At 41.6% G+C, this 20,115-nt stretch overlaps 1 protein-coding gene across 3 annotated transcripts in view; it reads right to left on the minus strand.

Annotated features, from left to right (window-relative positions):
* NBAS (NBAS subunit of NRZ tethering complex) overlaps positions 1-20,115 on the minus strand; it is a 358,882-nt gene that overhangs the window by 90,900 nt on the left and 247,867 nt on the right. For all 3 annotated transcript variants that reach the window (XM_073897011.1, XM_025867764.2, XM_073897012.1), the window contains 2 exons: positions 18,565-18,815; positions 17,207-17,541 (listed from right to left, as the gene is read on the minus strand). In XM_073897011.1, coding sequence (XP_073753112.1) covers positions 17,207-17,541; positions 18,565-18,815 — 586 coding nt within the window. The remainder of the gene's footprint in view (positions 1-17,206; positions 17,542-18,564; positions 18,816-20,115) is intronic.

Genomic DNA, 20,115 nt, shown 5'->3' on the forward strand with positions numbered 1-20,115 from the left:
AATGGGTTGCCTCTGAACACAGTGAGTGGGCCCTGCCTAAGGGAGGGAAAGATTACCATTTGCTGAAGACCTCCAACATGGAGTAGATAAGACGAAGATAACTCACTTCTGACCTTGAACAAATCACTTAACATCTCACCTTTAGTTTACTCATTTCTAAACTAGGACCTAATGCCATGTTGCAGGGCTTTTGTGATGATTATTAGAGATAAGGTAAAATGTCAAGCCAGTGCCTGGTACATAATAGCAAACAACAAATGGTAGCTTTTATTATCATTATTGTGTAGCAGGGACAGTGATTTCTGTAGATGAGAGAGAACATCTCAGGTCTTATAATTTATTATTATTAGCTTGACATCCATTGGGGTATGTGTGGGAGGGACCATTTTCTCCGACTCTGGAGTGCCTACCTTACCCATAAAGCAGAAGGTTCCCCTATGGGCCCCAAGAAATTAAGTTGTGCTTCTTTCAGTACTCAGACAGGAGGGGTGACGTCTGGTGCCACAGGGAGAAGAAATTGATGGTGGGCGGATAGTCCTTTTCCTTTCTTTTTGAGATCTGCCTGACAGGAGGAGACTACACTTTTTTTCTGCTCGTCTCCTTCCAGGGATAAACACTTGTGGGTCAGGCCCAGACTTCGGTTCCAGAGAAGTGAATCTATCCAATACATTCATATGGCTACTGAACATTTGAAATGTGACTAGTCTGAACTGATATGTGCTTTAAATACACCCCGGATTTCAAAGAGCATTAAAAAGAGAAAGAGAGAGAGAGAGAGAGAGAAGACATGTCTCATTAGTATTTTTATGTTGGGTAAATGTTGAAATGTTAATGAGGGTGATTTTACCTATTTTATTTTACTTTTCTTAATTTGGCTACTAGAAAATTTCAAATTCCACACGGGGTTCACAGTGAATTTCTACTGGACAGCACTGATCTAGAGGCCACCTATGGGGATGCCATGAATGGAAACCAAGTTGGTAGGCAGTCCTTCTGAGAGAGCACGGAGGCTCTGAAGCTCTAATGTGCTCTTGGCAGAGCTGTCTGAAGGTGTGGAGCACTACAGGGAGCACCACAGAGCACTGCTAGGAACACTGATGTGGAGAGTTGAGCCACAATCGCCACTCCAATTCGACCAAAAACAAAGCTCTTTTGATTTCCAACCACCTGATCTATCTCTTCACTGATCTTAACTTGAGAAGGTGGGTTGTTATTTATTGCTCTTTCCCCATCAAACCCTCAAAACAGGATAGGAATATTTCTACGCTCACAAAGTAGCACCAACATAAAGTTCAGGGACAAGCACCAAGTAAAGGTCGTGGTCCTCCCTAGGTCCTGAGGGGTACAGGTTTCAAAAACATCTACACTGACTGCAGTTGAGGGTGGTTTTCAACCAAAACGAATACGGGCATGAATGGCAAACTCCCCCAGGAAACTGGTTTCCGAGACACGGAGGACTCCGCAGCAAAGTGGCAGGGACAGCAGCTGTGTGGCACTCAACTGAGAGAACAAGTGCTCCAATGATGACGTGGATATTAGGAAGGCAGAGTGACTACAGACAGGGACATGTAAAATAAATCCATCTCAGATTGGAGACAGCATGGATGGACAGATTTTCCTTCCCTCATGGAGAACACATGCCACAGTTAACCCCTTGATAGGAGACTTTCTCAACCAATCTCTGGACAAATGGCTTGACCTGATATCCTGGCAAAGCTAAAGCCAGTGGGGTTTCCTGTGTCGACTGTCCTCCCCAGCACCCCATGCACCATTGAGCCACGGGTTCTGCTCTCTAGCATTCTAGGAATGTGTGTTTGGAGTGAACTAAGACCAGAACTCTAGAACCTTGTTTTGCTCGGCTGTTTCAGGGCTGGTCAAGTTGCATGGCTATGGAGCTGATGCTGATATGACTTTTTTTTCCCCCTATTTTTAAAATAAGATGCATAAAAACTTGAGGTGGGATTAATTTAACTTCAGATTTGAGAAGCTATACTACTCAAGAGAAAGAAAGTGTATTTTGCTGAAGGAACCTGCTTTTACCCAGACACCTAAGTCAGACCTCTCTGGCTAAGAGAGCAGAAACAAGGAAAAATCTTCTGTGAGCCTTACCTCCACGAACTTATGAATTTTTGATTTTGATGTAACTGAACTACAAATAAAAGGGCAAAGAAGATTTTATTTTTAAGATGTCAATTTTTCCTCTGGGAATTTAAATGGGGACTAAAATTGCTGACCTATATTACTTGGCACATTTTCTACTCCCATTCAAGCTCTTGTTTAACTTCTGAGGAGTTTTAATTTTCAGTTGGGCAAAATCTGGGATAGGAAATAAAGAGCAAATTTTTAGCCTTGTCAGAAGAGTCAGAAGAGTGTGCTCTTCTGCTCTATTTCGGAGCTCTCTGGAAGCTATGGCTTAATTGCCACTGTGGGTTTCAGACACTTGTACATATGAGGGGAATGGCCTCACGAAGTGGGGGCCCCGGGACCAGGTTCTGACAGAACCCAGACAACTTTCTCCCCTCGGTGGCAAGAGCTTTTGTTATTAAGCCTATAGTCAGGTCAGGGAGCAAAAAGCCCACTGCCCATTCCTCATCTTCCCATGATAGGGAGAAAAGTTCACTCCAGTCAACGGGAAGAAAACTACAGGAGGAAGACCTGTGGCATCTCTCTCCCTCTGCTCCATAATTGTCCCCACAGGACGGGAGCCAACAGAAGCCATGAGGAGTGTGGCTCTTCCTGTCCGCAGGCTGCCTGTCCACAGTATGCACTCATTCTCCACTTCCTTCTAGAATGGCCTCTGGGGCAGCACTAATGAGTCAAGTTCCATGTGAGTGCAAAGGTGAGAGGCCCACTGGGCCACAGACCCAGGCCACACTCCCCAACACCAGCTTTCCAACTATAGTTATCAACATTTATTTATTGATGTTTTTGCTCTCACCTTTCTGAATTCTAAAAGTGGGTGTTAGTGAAGGAGGAGAGGAACATGATTAAGCATCATCCTCAACACTACAGCAAACAGACCCCAGAAAAATCACCTTTCCTTGATCTGATATCCTGGTCTAGGAACACAGAGTTGAGGGTCCCTTAGGAGACGCCCCCTTACTCCAAGCCCCTTCTCCTTTCCAACACGTCTCTCAGACATCTCCCAGGGAGCTCCCCGCTAAGCTCGATTAACAATAAAAGATAAATGTGCTGGCTAAAAAAAAATTATAAAAACTAAAATGTGAAGAAAGAAAAAAATATAGTGCACAGTTCACAAATTCAAAGGGTGGTGTAATGGCATAACCAGGCACACACTCCACCTTGCATTTTCAAATTATTTATAATATTTCCACATCCGGAAAGGTGATGAAAAATTAATCTGCTTTGGGGCACCTGGGTGGCTCAGCTGGTTAAGCATCTGACTCGATTTCAACTCAGGTCATGACCTCAGGGTTGAGACTGAGCCCTGAGTCAGGGCCTGTGCTGAGCATGGAGCCTGCTGGAAATTCTTTCTCTCCCTCTGCCCCTCTCCCCAACCCTCTCCCTCTCTCTAAGAAAAAAAGAAAAGACATTAATCTTTTTTAAGGAACTGAAAATTTAGGGTAATCCTGTATGCACTTATCAGAACATATTTTCATTATTCTTATTGATATTATAAATATTTAGGAAGCTGAAATGATCTCTCACATAGGCATCAAAGACAGCTATAGTTTTGGTAACAATAACCTAGGACAGTGATTCTCAGTGTGGGCCACACACCACAAGAGTCCAAGACTCTTTCGAGCAGTCTGCTAAGTCAAAATTATTTTGAGGAAACTAAGACATTGTTTATCTTTTTTCACTGTATTGACATTTACAGGTTGGTAAAAAAAAGCAATGGTGGCTGAAAGCGTGAGAACTTAGCACAGATCAAGGGAGTGGCACCAGATTGGACTAAGAGTCACTGTGTTCTTCGCAGGCAAATTTTCACTTAAGAATGTTCTTGATGAAGGAGTAAAAATGATTAATTTTATGAAACCTCAACCATTGAGTGAACATTTTTTTCAGAGTCTGTATGAAGAACTGACATATACACACAAGGCACTTCACCGTATACCAAAGCATAATAAGGAAAAAGCGTTTGTGTGATGGTTTGAATTATGAGCTCAAGTAGCTGCTTTTTGCATGCATCACCATTTCTGCTTAAAAGTACAACTAATAGAAAACTCTGGTTATTTAGACTTGGATATTTGGCAGACATTTTCTCCAAAGTGAACAAAATGAGCCTGTCACTTCAAGGAAAACAATTCATAGTACTTGCTGCCACTGATAAAATTTGAGCTGTCAAGCAAAAAATTAGAATTTTGGAAAACTTGTATCTACCACGGTGAGACTGACAGCTTCCCAATACTTAAGGACTCATCTGCTGAGATGAGAGCTCATATTAATGCATGTGACTTTGTTGATATTATATAATGCAATTTATCAACATTTGGATGATCTGCATAACTCAGTGGATCACTATTTTCCAAAGCTCTAATGCATTATATTACAAACCATACATGAGTAAAAGATCCATTCAAAGTACAATATAGACCAGTGATTTTAATGTAACAGAGTACAAAGTGTACAATGATGTAGTTTTAGATTCCACATTGCAACTGGCCTCTAAGAATCTACCACTTGTTGAGTTTCAGTGCAGTATCAAAGGGGAACACCCCAAGTTATGGGCTATGAAAGAACTTCTCCCTTTCCCAACCTGTGTAAGGCTGGATTTTCTTCATTTACTTCAACCCAAACAACAAACCTAATGCAGAAAAAAAACACAAGAATCCAGCTGTGTTCTATTAAGCAAGACATGTAAATATAAAATAATGTCAGTCTTCCATTAATCTTTTTTCTTTGGAAATAGTTATTTTCCATTAAAATATGCTATTCATGTCGACCTATAACAGGTCTATCATTGATAGTTTTAAGTGAATTAAATATTTCCAAAGTTTCCTGGTTTTAATCTCTAATATGGTATATATCAATATATATAACCTTAATAAACAGAAGTTCTTTATGGTCTTCAATAATTTTTAAGAATGTTAAGGCACCCAGAGATCAAAAGGTTTTACAATCACCAATTTTCATAATAATTGTTTAAACAACACTTGAGGAGTTCCTACTTCATACCGTACTAGGAACTGCAGAATTAGATAAAAGGTACCACCCCTAGCCTCAAAGAATTTCTACTTTCATACGGAGTGTAATTCTCAATTATAATAATTTTACTATAAAGAAAAAAAACATGTTGTGCACCTGGCTCATTCAGTTGGTGCAGCATGCGACTCTTGACCTTGGGCTGGTGAGTTGGAGCCTCATGTTGGGTGTACAGCTTAACAAGAAAATCTTCAAAAAAAATTTTTTTTTAACTTTCTTAGGAATGTCTTTTACATCTTAATGTTGTCAATGCCAACTAATATTGTATATGGTACACAGCTAATGCCTAAATACTTAGTGATTCAGTCTGAAATCTACACAATACGCATTTCATTTGTGCATCAGAAAGTCATGTATCATGCCATGCAATTAGGTAATATGCATTATCTAACTATTTTTAGTGGTTTCAGACACTGATTGCTCATTATGGTGAAAAATGTGCTGCCATTCTTTGTTAAGAGATAATATTAGCACTGTGAAGACCCTGAAGTTACTGCTATATGGCAGCCTTTGATTGAGACAAACTTAGAAAATACATTTGATTTTTATTTTATTTTTTTAAAGATTTTATTTATTTTATTTTGACAGAGAGAGAGAGAGAGAGAGAGAGAGACAGCAAGACAGGGAACATGAGCAGGGGGAGTGGGAGAGGGAGAAGCAGGCTTCCTGCGAAGCAGGGAACCCGACATGGGCCTCAATCCCAGGACCCTGGGATCATGACCTCAGCCAAAGGCAGACACTTAACGACTGAGCCACCCAGGCACCCCTGATTTTTAGGTCATATGTTTTTTAAGACAAATCGACTCTTCCAGATTTTTATAGCAAATAATCTGGGTAATAGAATAAGGAAGAAACAGCAGCTTATTTCAAGAACAGTCATAATATGAAAAACAGATTCTCTTACGCTGTTTCTATAGCTCTAGAAAGCAGAACCCAAAAGTGGAAACTATAAGAAGCCCAAAGAAAAATCCTTTATACACATAAGCACACACACACACACACACACACACACACACACACACACACACACACACACAAGGGGTAGTTATCAATAGATACGATGCTTGATGGTCAGAGGTCAGACTAGATAAGAGGTTCCAAATATTCTTCCCACTCTAACCCAAAGGAGATGACCTGTTCCCATCAGAAACAAATGGTGGGAGCTGGAACAGAGGGCTCCTGTGGGGTGGGCTGCGGGTGGTAAATGCCCATCCAATTCCAGGTTGAGAAGCACCAGGCAGGACGACAGAAGGCCTCTTCTAGTTCTATGACACTCTGGGGCTTCTCAAGAAGGGTCCTAAGCGAACCCCTGGGGAGCATCTCATAGGTGAGAGGGGTATTTCCCGTGTCCTTAATTATGGACGCAGCTCTCCCAGCAACCGGAAGTGTGTGGGAACCATGAAAGGCTGGGATTAAGATGAAGGCTGAGATTGTACAGAAGTCGCCCTTATCCAACCACATCACATCTGAACCAAGCACATAGTGTTCTGACCTGAATTTTAGCTTCTTTGACCATTTTCCTGGATTTCTAACCTACTACCTTGCTGTCTCTTCTAAAAAACGTTTCTAATTGCTGGACTGGAAAAGATATAGGAAGGCAACTCTTACCTGACTCCACAAAAATGAAACAATTTAGATTTAGAGCAAATGCTCCAAATTTAGACATTCATATTCTCCCTTCTGCATATTCATCACCTCAAATGTCATGCAAATTAAATCTCTGCCTACATGACATCATACCATGTAGCGAATATTTTCCTCAGAATTTCCACAAATTTTGCTAATGCAAATGGCAACTGAATGACAATTATCTTGAATGTAAAGGGCCTTCTCTGCTTTATTCCATCGGAGGATGGGTACTAAGTGCAGGCTTTACAGATACTCCTGTCTGAATTCTAGCATCTGAACAACTGCTTGCTGTTCTTGTTACACACTCTAGAATTAGCTTACTAGCTCTTTCCATAAGATCGGTTTTGAATTAGGGGCGGAGCAAGATGGCGGAGGAGTAGGAGACCTGGATTTCGTCTGGTCTCAGGAATTCAGCTGAATAGGGATCAAACCATTCTGAACACCTACGAACTCAACAGGAGATCGAAGAGGAGAGTAGCAACAACTCTCTGAACAGAGAAGCGACCACTTCCTGGAAGGTAGGACGTGCGGAGAAGTGAATCCGAGGCAATATTCGGGAGGATAGACGGCGGGGGAGGGTGCCTCTGTCGGCCGCTTCTGGCAAGTGATAGAGCCGCGGACCACAAAATCGGAACTTTTAGAAGTCGGCTCCGCTGAGGGACATCGCTCCAGTGGTAAAGCGGGGGGTGGAAACCTCGCGGGACAGTGTGGTCTCAGGACTTTCGGGGTCACAGGAAGACCGGGGGTGCCTGAGTGCAGCAGAGCTCCCAGGTATCGGAGCGGGGAAGCCGGCTGCAGGGACGGAGCCGAGGTGCGGGCTCTCAGCTCGGGGTTACCATAAACCGTGATCCGCGGCCCAGTCGGGCCACTGCTCCTACAGCAGGGACCCAACAAGCGGCAGATCCCGGGAGACTCCCCTTCCTCCCCTGGGAGGAGCGGCGTGGGAGCACACGGCAGGGATCTGCTGGGTTTGGAGACTCCACACGGGGTCGGGTGCCAGAGATTGAAACGCTCGGTCACAGGCCGGGTGAGCACGGAGTGTGGCCGGAGACCGGGGACACGGGAGTGACTGCTTTTCTCTGGGGGCGCACTGAGGAGCGGGGCCCCGAGTTCTCGGCTCCTCCGGGCGGAGATTGGGAGGCCAAGATTTTCACCCTGGTCCTCCAAACCTGTACCAGAGCTTGCAGGGAACAAAAGCTCCTGAGAGCAAACCCGAGCAGTTTGCTTAGCCTGGACCGACAAGGGCGGGGCAATTCCACCTCCGGCAAAGACATTTGGGAACCACGGCAACAGGCCCCTCCCCCAGAAGATCAGCACCAACAGCCAGCAAGCCAAGACCAACTTTACCGATCAAGGAGAACGGGAGAACTCCAGCGCTAGGGGAATACTGCACATAGAATTCATGGCTTTTTTTTACCATGATTCATTAGTTTATCAAAGTTAATTTTTTTAACTGTTTTTTTTTAATTTTTCTTTTTCCCTTTTTCGACCAACATCTTATCACCCCTTTTTTAAAAAAAACATTTTTTATTTTTCATTTTTAGAGTCATAGTTTATCCGTTCATAGTAGTTACCCTTATTTCTGGCATATATATATAAGTTGTTCTCTCTTTAAAATTTTGAGATACAGTTTCTTCTAACAGATCAAAATATACCCTAAATCACTAGTGTATGGCTTTGTTCTAGTCTCCTGCCTGATCACATTCTCTTTTTTGATTTTTTTTTTATATCTTCTTCTTTCTTTTTTCAAACAACTTCTTATCATATCCATTCCTTTTATAAAATCTTTTATACTTTTCATCTTTACATTCATCTTCCATCCCTTCATTGTATCAACCCTTATTTTGTACATATATAAGTCTTTCTTCCTTTAAAATTTTAGGAGGCACATTCTTCTAACAGACCAAAATACACCCAAAATCTAGTGTGTGGCACTGATCTATGCATTAGCCTGATCATATTCTGTTTTTTTTGTATTGTTCTATTTTGTTTTTATCTTTTTCTTTTTCTTTCTTTCCCTTTCTTTTCCCCCGGTTTCAGGTCTTTTCTGATTTGTATAGAGTATATTTGCTGGGGACGCTGTTAACCTGTTAGCATTTTGTTCTCATTCATTTATTCTCCTCGGGACAAAATGACAAGACGAAAAAAATCACCTCAGCAAAAAGAACAAGAGGTAGTATCGTCAGCCAGGGACCTACTCAATACGGACATTAGTACAATGTCGGACCTAGAGTTCAGAATCATGACTTTAAAGATGCTAGCTGGGCTTGAAAAAAGCGTGGAAGTTATTAGAGAAACCCTTTCTGGAGAAATAAAAGAATTAAAATCTAACCAAGTCAAAATCAAAAAGGCTATTAATGAGGTGCAATCAAAAATGGGGGCACTAACTGCTAGCATAAATGAGGCAGAAGAGAGAATCAGCGATATAGAAGACCAAATGACGGAAAATAAAGAGGCTGAGAAAAAGAGAGAGAAACAACTACAAGATCACGAGGGCAGAATTTGAGAGATAAGCAATACGATAAGACGAAACAACATGAGGATAATTGGGATCCCAGAAGAAGAAAAAAGAGAGAGGCAGAAGGTATATTGGAGCAAATAATAGCAGAGAACGTCCCTAATGTGAGGAAGGAAACAGGCATCAAAATCCAGGAGGCACAGAGAACCCCTCTCAAAATCAATAAAAATAGGTCAACACCCCGACATCTAATAGTAAAACGTACGAGTCTCAGAGACAATGAGAAAATCCTGAAAGCATCTCGGGAGAAGAGATATGTAACCTACAATGGTGGAAATATTAGATTGGCAACAGACCTATCCACAGAGAGCTGGCAGGCCAGAAAGAACTGGCATGATATCTTCAGAGCACTAACCGAGAAAAATATGCAGCCAAGAATACTATACCCAGCTAGGCTCTCACTGAAAATTGAAGGGAGAGATAAAGAGCTTCCAGGACAAACAAAAACTAAAGGAATGTGCAAACACAAAACCAGCCCTGAAAGAAATACTGAAAGGGGTCCTCTAAGCAAAGAGAGAGCCTAAAAGCAGCAGAGATCAGAAAGGACCAGACAATATACACTCACAGTCACCTTATAGGCAATACAATGGCACTAAATTCATACCTTTCAATAGTTACCCTGAATGTAAATGGGCTAAATGCCCCAATCAAAAGACACAGGCTATCAGATTTGATTCAAAAACAAGACCCATCAATATGCTGTCTGCAAGAGACTCATTTTAGACCCAAAGACACCCCCACATTGAAAGTGAGGGGGTGGAAAACCATTTACCATGCTAATAGACACCAAAAGAAAGCTGGGGTGGCAATCCTTCTATCAGACAAATTAGATTTTAAAACAAAGACTGTAATAAGAGATGAGTAAGGAAACTATATCCTACTTAAAGGGTCTATCCAACAAGAAGATCTAACAATTGTAAATATCTATGCCCCTAACGTGGGAACAGCCAATTATATAAGGCACTTAATAACAAAAGCAAAGAAACACATCTACAACAATACAATAATAGTGGGGGACTTTAACAACCCCCCTCACTGAAATGGACAGATCATCCAAGCAAAAGATCAACAAGGAAATAAAGACTTTAAATGACACACTGGACCAAATGGACTTCACAGACATATTCAGAACATTCCATCCCAAAGCAACGGAATACACATTCTTCTCTAGTGGCTATGGAACATTCTTCAGAATTGATCACATCCTAGGTCACAAATCAGGTCTCAACCACTACCAAAAGATTGGGATTATTCCCTGCATATTTTCAGACCACAATGCTTTGAAACAAGAACTCAATCACAAGAGGAAAGTCAGAAAGAACTCAAATACATGGAGGCTAAAGAGCATCCTACTAAACAATGAATGGGTCAACCAGGAAATTAAAGAAGAATTTAAAAAATTCATGGAAACCAATGAAAATGAAAACACAACTCTTCAAAATCTTTGGGATACAGCAAAGGCAGTCCTGAGAGGAAAGTATAGAGCAATACAAGCCTTTCTCAAGAAACAAGAAAGGTCTCAAATACACAAACTAACCCTACACCTAAAGGAGCTGGAGAAAGAACAGCAAATAAAGCCTAAACCCAGCAGGAGAAGAGAAATAATAAAGATCAGAGCAGAAATCAATGAAATAGAAACCAAAAGAACAGTAGAACACATCAATGAAACTAGGAGCGGGTTCTTTGAAAGAATTAACAAGATGGATAAACCCCTGGCCAGACTGATCAAAAAGAAAAGAGAAATGACCCAAATCAACAAAATCATGAATGAAAGAGGAGAGATCACAACCAACACCAAAGAAATACAAACAATTATAAGAACATATTATGAGCAACTCTATGCCAGCAAATTAGAGAACCTGGAAGAAATGGGTGCATTCCTAGAGATGGATAACTACCACAATTGAACCAGGAAGAAATAGAAAACCTGAACAGACCTATAACCACTAAGGAAACTGAAGCAGTCATCAAAAATCTCCCAACAAACAAAGGCCCAGGGCCAGATGGCTTCCCAGGGGAATTCTATCAGACATTTAAAGAATTAATACTTACTCTCCTGAAACTGTTCCAAAAAATAGAAATGGAAGGAAAACTTCCAAACTAATTTTATGAGGCCACCATTACCTTAATCCCAAAACCAGACAAAGACCCCAACAAAAAGGAGAATTTCAGACCAATATCCTTGATGAACACGGATGCAAAAATTCTCTCAAAAATACTAGCCAATAGGATCCAACAGTACATTAAAAGGATTATTCACCATGACCAAGTGGGATTTATCCCTGGGCTGCAAGGCTGGTTCAACATCCGCAAATCAATCAATGTGATACAATACATTAACAAAAGAAAGAACAAGAGTCATAGGATCCTCTCAATAGATGCAGAAAAAGCATTTGACAAAGGACAGCATCCTTTCTTGATCAAAACTCTTCAGAGTATAGGGATAGAGGGTACATACCTCAGTATCATAAAAGCCATCTATGAAAAACCTACAGCGAATATCATTCTCAATGGGGAAAAGCTGAGAGCTTTTCCCCTAAGGTCAGGAACGCGGCAGGGATGTCCACTCTCACCACTGCTATTCAACATAGTATTAGAAGTCCTAGCCACAGCAATCCGACAACAAAAAGAAATCAAAGGCATCCACATCGGCAAAGAGGAAGTCAAACTCTCACTCTTTGCAGATGATAGGATACTGTATGTGGAAAACCCAAAAGACTCCACCCCAAAACTGCTAGAACTCATACAGAAATTCAGTCAAGTGGCAGGATATAAAATCAATGCACAGAAATCAGTGGCATTCCTATACACCAACAACAAGACAGAAGAGAGACAAATCAAGGAGTCGATCCCATTTACAAATGCACCCAAAACCATGAGATACCTAGGAATAAATTTAACCAAAGAGGCAAAGGATCTGTACTCAGAAAACTATAAAATACTCATGAAAGAAATTGAAGAAGACACAAAGAAATGGAAAAACGTTCCATGCTCATGGATTGGAAAACAAACACTGTGAAAATGTCAATGCAACCTAGGAGCAATCTACACATTCAATGCAATCCCCCCATCATAATACCATCCAGTTTTTCAAAGAAATGGAACAAATCATCCTAAAATTTGTATGGAACCAGAAGAGACCCCGAATAGCCAGAGGAATCTTGAAAAAGAAAAGCAAAGCTGGTGGCATCACAATTTCGGACTTCCAGCTCTATTACAAAGCTGTCATCATCAAGACAGTATGGTACTGGCACAAAAACAGACACATAGATCAATGGAACAGAATCGAGAGCCCAGAAATGGACCCTCAACTCTATGGTCAACTCATCTTTGACAAAGCAGGAAAGAATGTCCAGTGGAAAAAAGACAGTCTCTTCCACAAATGCTGTTGGGCAAACTGGACAGCCACATGCAGAAGAATGAAACTGGACCATTTCCTTACACCACACACAAAAATAGACTCAAAATGGTTGAAAGACCTAAACGTGAGACAGGAGTCCATCCAAATCCTAAAGGAGAACACAAGCAGCAACCTCTTCGACCTCAGCCGCAGCAACTTCTTCCTAGAAACATCGCCAAAGGCAAGGGAAGCAAGGGCAAAAATGAACTATTGGGATTTCATCAAGATAAAAAGCTTTTGCACAGGAAAAGAAACAGTCCACAAAACCAAAGACAGAATGGGAGAAAATATTTGCAAATGACATATCAGATAAAGGGCTAGTATCCAAAATCGATAAAGAACTTATCCAACTCAACACCCAAAGAAAAAATCATCCAATCAAGAAATGGGCAGAAGACATGAACAGACATTTTTCCAAAGAAGACATCCAAATGGCCAACAGACACATGAAAAAGTGCTCCACATCGCTCGGCATCAGGGAAATCCAAATCAAAACCTCAATGAGATAGCACCTCACACCAGTCAGAATGGCTAAAAGTAACAAGTCAGGAAACGACAGATGTTGGCGGGGATGCGGAGAAAGGGGAACCCTCCTACACTGTTGGTGGGAATGCAAGCTGGTGCAACCACTCTGGAAAACAGTATGGAGGTTCCTCAAACAGTTGAAAATAGAGCTACCGTACGATCCAGCAATTGCACTACTGGGTATTTACCCCAAAGATACAAATGTAGGGATCTGAAGGGGTACGTACACCCCGATGTTTATGGCAGCAATGTCCACAATAGCCAAACTGTGGAAAGAGCCAAGATGTCCATCGACTGATGAATGGATAAAGAAGATGTGGTATATATACACAATGGAATATTATGCAGCCATCAAAAGGAATGAGTTCTTGCCATTTGCAACGACATGGATGGAACTGGAGGGTGTTATGCTGAGTGAAATAAGTCAATCAGAGAAAGACATGTATCATATGACCTCACTGATATGAGGAATTTTTAATCTCAGGAAACAAACTGAGGGTTGCTGGAGTCGTGGGGGGTGGGAGGGATGGGGTGGTGGGTGATAGACTTTGGGCAGGGTATGTGCTATGGTGAGCGCTGTGAATTGTGCAAGACTGTTGAATCACAGATCGGTACTTCTGAAACAAATAATGCAACATATGTTAAGAAAAATGGAAAAGAAGAAGATAGCAGGAGGGGAAGAATGAAGGGGAGTAAATCGGAGGGGGAGACGATCCATGAGAGACAATGTACTCTGAACAACAAACTGAGGGTTCTAGAGGGGAGGAGGGGGATGGGTTCGCCTGGTGATGGGTATTAAAGAGGGCACATTCTGCGTGGAGCACTGGGGGTTATGCACAAACAATGAATCATGGAACACTACATCAAAAACTAATGATGTAATGTATGGTGATTAACATAACAATAAAAAAGTTAAAAAAAAACAAAAAAAGTTCGGTTTTGAATTAAATGTGGGCATACGTTTGAAAACTGCACCCTATATATGAGTACTATACACTTATTTTACATTTTTAACATCATGTAGGAGCTGTAGGAACATCTGGTGTTTTGCAAATTTGGCCAAATCCAGTTTCACTTCCTTTTCCAAATGTGTCCTCTGACATGTAAGGGTTGTATTTTAATTTGAATTTCTCTTGCTCTCACTCGCTCTAGCACAGTATTGTATGATTTCAAGCAAGCCTTGTATCTAAACTTTTTATTTTTCCTCTCTCAATGGAAAATTAAAAGCTTGCCAATTAATAAAATGAGGGAAAACATAAAGCTAGACTAAAGATGTAAAATTAACTTTAAATGCCTCCACCTCACTTTTCTATAGTTTACCTGATTCCGTAGAAAACCATCTCTTGAGATAGTTTACTAGACAAGAGTACCTTGCTAAGGATTATACCATCTGAACTAAGAGAAAGCAATGCCATAATTAACTGACTCGCTCGCTGTTGGATTAGCCAGGCATCTTTTCCTCAGGAAAAATGCACCTATGTGCACAAACAACTGTGGCTTACATTCTCAGGTGGTGGGAGGGTATCTGAAGGTGTAAGTAAGAAACTAAGGTGATGACAATGTGCTGTAACTGCAAACATCTGACTTAAAACATCATAAATAAAAACGAACACTCATAGTGGATTCTACATCCAACTCTTCAGTTTAATCACGAGTCAATAACTGCTGCTGGAAAATCTAGAACTGTCTGTCCATGTCCATATACATGCTCACAATTAGCATATGGCCTCGGTCATGGAGCTAGTCTTTATTGCTGCCCTCACGTAAAATACTGAAAAGCTGCTTCAGCATAAGGGGAAGGAAACGGCCTTGGGGAAGGATCCTCTGTCTTCCTGGCTTCCCACCTTGTCTGTTTGCTTGTCTAGCCCCTGTAGCCAGTTCACGGTCCCACTTCTAGAGCCTTTTCCTTGGATTTCGACTCCCCAGTTGGTTCATTCCCTTCCCTCGATACATACCTCCTACATTGCTAATACATACAGTCAGAACTGTGACCCTCTTCTCATTCTTGGGAGATTCAAAACCGGTGTTTGCTGGACTCTTATCTTTTCCCATATTTGCCAGGTTCCTGCCTGGCCTTCTTCATTTAGACTCAGCCCTGCTCTGGACACATCCAGTGAAAGCCTTCTCCACTGGACTGAACATCCTTGGGGCTCTCTGGTCCCTGCCTTCCCACAGTTCCTAGAATGGCTCCGGGCCCTTGACTCTAGCTGCTTGTTCCGAGACTCCTTAGATATACTACAGTTAAGAGCAAGGACCCTCGAAAAAAGCCTTCCTGACCTCAGGGTGTGGCTCCTCTACTACCAAACTCACCTCGTGGAGTCACTTTCCTCACCTGTCAAAATGGGAGTAATAATATTATCTGCAACACAGATAACTCGGCCACAAGGAGGCAGAGGTCTAGCAGATTCCTCAGTCTAAACCACAGAACTATTAATTGGCAGGTTCAAAGTTCAAGGCAGGTTTACAGGACTCGAAACTTGTACTCTTTTCAAATATATGATATCTTCCTTTGAAATCTTTAGTTTCTTCCTTAAAAACAACAGAAATGATCATCTCCTTTTCATAGCAGTGCTCATAGAATTTAAAACCAAGTTATTAACTGAAGTACTTGAGTTCTAATAATAAGGACATGAAATCCTCAGTTATCCACAACTGTTGATCTAACAAGTTAGTTAGAACTAGAAATCCCGGGGCACCTTGGTGGCCCAGTCGGTTGAGCATCTGCCTTCGGCTCAAGTCATGGTCCCAGGGTCCTGGGATGGAGCCCCGCATCGGGCTCCCAGCTCAGCGGGGGGCCTGCTTCTCCCTCTGCCCCATGCTCGTGTTCACTCTCTCTCTCTCTCTCAAATCTCTCTCAAATAAAGACTTTAAAAAAAGTAAAATTAAAAACAAAACAAAACTAGAAATCCCCACAGATGTTTGAACCTCTACCTGTGCCAACCTCCAAATGAATGACTTGAATTCTTAGCCTTTACAGTAAATTTTCCAGATAATATTAGCCACAGTAAAAATTCTTGTGGTAAGATACTGGGGGGACTTGCCAATCAACTTGGGGAAAAAGAAAGCAGCAGCAAAGCAGATGAGGAGGAAGTTCCAAAGGCAACAGAGCTCAGCAGCTGAGAGCAGAGGTAGGAGGCTGTCTAGGACAGAGTGCCCTTTGGCCACGCAGAGGGCAAGAAGCGGGGGAGAGGGACCCACATTATTTACTCTGTGTGAAACTATACATTGTTAGAAGGATCCAGAGCAAGATTTGGAGTCCAGTTAAAGGGGCTCAGACCTAAGCATGGAGCAGACATTAGAAAATGTCTACAGAGACTTTCATGGATAATTGCATCACCAAGCCACATACTACCACATGGCATTCATGCGAAATTTTTTTTTTTTTTTTTTAAAGATTTTATTTATTTATTTGAGAGAGAGAGAGAATGAGAGATAGAAAGCACGAGAGGGAAGAGGGTCAGAGGGAGAAGCAGACTCCCTGCCGAGCAGGAAGCCCGATGCGGGACCCGACCCCGGGACTCCAGGATCACGACCTGAGCCGAAGGCAGTCGCCCAACCAACTGAGCCACCCAGGCGCCCCTCATGCGAAATTTTTTAAGTGCTCAATTTAACCACAGTGAAGTTGTCGGCCTGCCTCTGAACGCAGGCATGGTGGGCCAGGCGCTGGAGGTGTTTCCCACTTATGAACTGCAAAGAAAAGGATGGAATATCTACTATAAAATGACATAGGAGAACAGTAGCATGTACAAAATGTACATGTAAATGAGAACAGTCGGAGTCTGATTTAGACGACTTGCACATCTGTGATAGAAGAAAACGATTTCCCAATTAGAGTATCTCACGCTTAGCAAAAAAAACTAAAACGTCAAACATGTAAGTATTCTCCATCTCGAGAAAGTAAATAAAAACAATTTTCATTTCTTCTAAAGCATCCAATGCACTGCACTGTCAGCTATCTTTTCAGTTACCTTGGTCACAGCTTTTGGAGAAAATGTAATTGCATCCACCACAGTGATGAGGTCACCCGGGGGGAGGCGATCAAAGTACTTCATGCAGACATCATAGGCGTGGAGCCACTCTGGGGAGGACTCCGGGACGTGTTTGATGAGGTGAGGGTCTCCAGTCCAGAACAACTTCTGTAACCAGATGGTGTATAGACAGCTCGGGGAAAGCATCCGTCCATCCTTTGCAGGGATTTTGGGAACAAGTTTGGAAACAGATAAGATATTTTGACTTGAAAGAACTGGCTCCAGTGCTTCCAGAGGATTCATGTTTTCACCTGTCAGCTTTTTATAATTAAGACCTAATGGAAAGAAAAGAAAAAAAACAGAGGGTAGGTTCATTCCAAGAGCTTTCACACACATCCATAGCCCTCTGTGTGGCTGGAGGGAAAAGTTCATCTCCCGGTTTACAGTGGACAGTCTTGTCAATTACACAGGTCAGAAGACCTGAGCGCCAGTCTTCGGCCTGCAGGGTTATGGGCGGTGGAGTCGTCCATGGACCGCCTCGAGGGGGCGCTGGAGGCATGGCGGCCCTGCTGCTTCCGGCCTGCAGGGCACCCATGGTTTCTTCCACCAGCGCACTCACCGCACTGCCTTCGGGTCACCTGCTGTTCATCTGGCCTCCCCTCCGCTACCTGAAGGCCCGAAGGCAGGGGTTGGATCTTACTCCTTTTTCTCTGTTTCTAATGGTCCAGTTTCTAATTCGGTTACTCAGTAAACCACTGATAAACGGAAGTAAATTCTCACAACTGTTATCAGTATCACATGAATAAAGATTTCGAAGTGCCCTGTAAATTATAAAGCACCACACAGATTGAAGAGGTATTAATATGTTGACTTTCTTAGTTATGAGCATAAGGAGACACGGATACCATCCTAAAGATTTCCACAATGTATCAAAAGTTCAAAGGCACTTATCTGAAGGGTTCCACACACACTTTAAACTTAGAGGCTCCAGTGAAGTGAAATTATGCCAGACTGCCAATTGTAAAGGGTCTCAGCCTTGTCCTTACATAAGGTAAAATATAACCCCTGGGAGTAGGGAATAAACCCCCGGAGGATTAGTTAAAAACTTCAGATTTTAGTACCAGGCCTACTCTAAGTTACTATGTGGCTTCCAAAAGGTTTCTTATAGTTTCTTTGCTATTTAATTCCTTCAACAGTAAGTAAAGGAGCTGGAAAGATAATAAAAAAAGTCAATTAGCGTTGAATCTTGTGGTTTCAGATCTATGCCAGCCACAATGCACAAACATGATTGTGTACAAAAAATTAATCCCTAGATTTAATTTAAAGAATGAGTTCGAGCAGGGAAATGACTATCTTACCTGAAGCAACTACCTTAAATTTCTTCAGCAGCCGAATGTGGGTTTCTGGTTTAATGGCATATTTCTCCAAATCCGCACAGCCGCAGCTTTCCAGAAGAGAGAAATAATATAGCAACCTTTCGTGATCAAAACCACCAATCGTGGGGTAAATATACTTGACCATGTGCTTGTGAAAGGCTTCTGGATCAGTCTTCAAAGTCTCAAAGAGATGAAGGGCTTGGGCTCGATTTTCAATTTCTACTGTGGACAAACTGAAATTAGGGACAAACAAATTGTGTTAAGATTTGGTCCCTTTATTGAACAGTGTGCTCTTTTTTTTTAAATACTGAAGAAGAAAGTTGCTTCTTACAAAGTCCCTTCTTCCTGCCAATCAAATTCAGTAAACCACCAGGAGGTAAGTAGTTTACATTAAGGGAAAGAGACGTGTTAGATGCCTACTATTATACAATTTTCATGTTATCTCATGTGGGTCACGGCAACCCCGTGAAGTAGGCATGACTTCACATTCCTTCAGATGGGAGAGTCCCCCAATGCATACCAGCCAGGAAATGAACCCAGACTTGTCAGCCTCCATGATGCATTGTTTATTTATGTCACAGGAAGCATTTAAAACCTGAGCTTCATTATAGAAATGTAAACAATCTTATTATTTCAGGAATTTAGGAAATGGTGAGGGGAAGAAACAGCTCCAACTTTGAGACATATACGTTTCACATCCAAGAACCCTGAATTGCTATTCCATAGACCCAAATTTGATACTGTGTTCAAACAGAATTAAAGTAGGTAAGAAAAGATGTGTGTGCTTTCACTTGAATTAATGAATGCCATTTGAATAAAACACACGTATCTTGATCTTTTCATCCTGACTTAGATGCCTTTATACTATAAAAAAAAAAAAAAAGGTCACTTAAGTTTAAACTATTGGAAAAAATTTTAAGGAGTTTTGTTTGGTTGATCAGTTTTTATTTGGGGGGAGAAGACTTAATTTTAATCTTGGCTTCACCCTGGACAGAATATAATGCCTCCAGTACAGTGTAACCCCGATGCCCCATGCAGAATAAATTTCAAACTCCATTTTTCAGAGTCCTTCAGGCAGCCCGCAGTACTCCTAGAAATGCCCCGTTTCCAGGGCTCTCAGCAGTGGCAAGCAACATATGTGGGGGCAGCTAGCGAGACTTCTGGCAGTATCAAAGTTAGATTACTTACAGTTGAAAAGCAATTCCTCTGGAATATGATACCCTATTTATTGGAACTCCCATTTTTAGAAAATGCCAAGACATGTTTTTGGTTTATGGAGATAAAGGTAATACAAATTATGTTCTAAAGTTTTTACAAGTGTGTGATAATACTTGGGATAACAGCAGCAATCCACAAAGTGAAATATCAAGTAATTTTTTTAAAAATGCTCTTTTAACCTGTCACTTCAAGAGAAATCCTGTTTTTCTGCTAAGACAAAATTCAAACATCAACATAAATATCCCTATCTATAAAAATGTCCCTGCTCTATAAAAATTTCCCTGGCTGCGTCCTCTGAATTCTGGTACGCGTAAC

The sequence above is a fragment of the Callorhinus ursinus genome, unplaced genomic scaffold (assembly GCF_003265705.2).
Source record: "Callorhinus ursinus isolate GAN/ISIS: 27379988/994484 unplaced genomic scaffold, GSC_fseal_2.0 scaffold10, whole genome shotgun sequence".
In the NCBI taxonomy this organism is placed as follows: domain Eukaryota; kingdom Metazoa; phylum Chordata; class Mammalia; order Carnivora; family Otariidae; genus Callorhinus; species Callorhinus ursinus.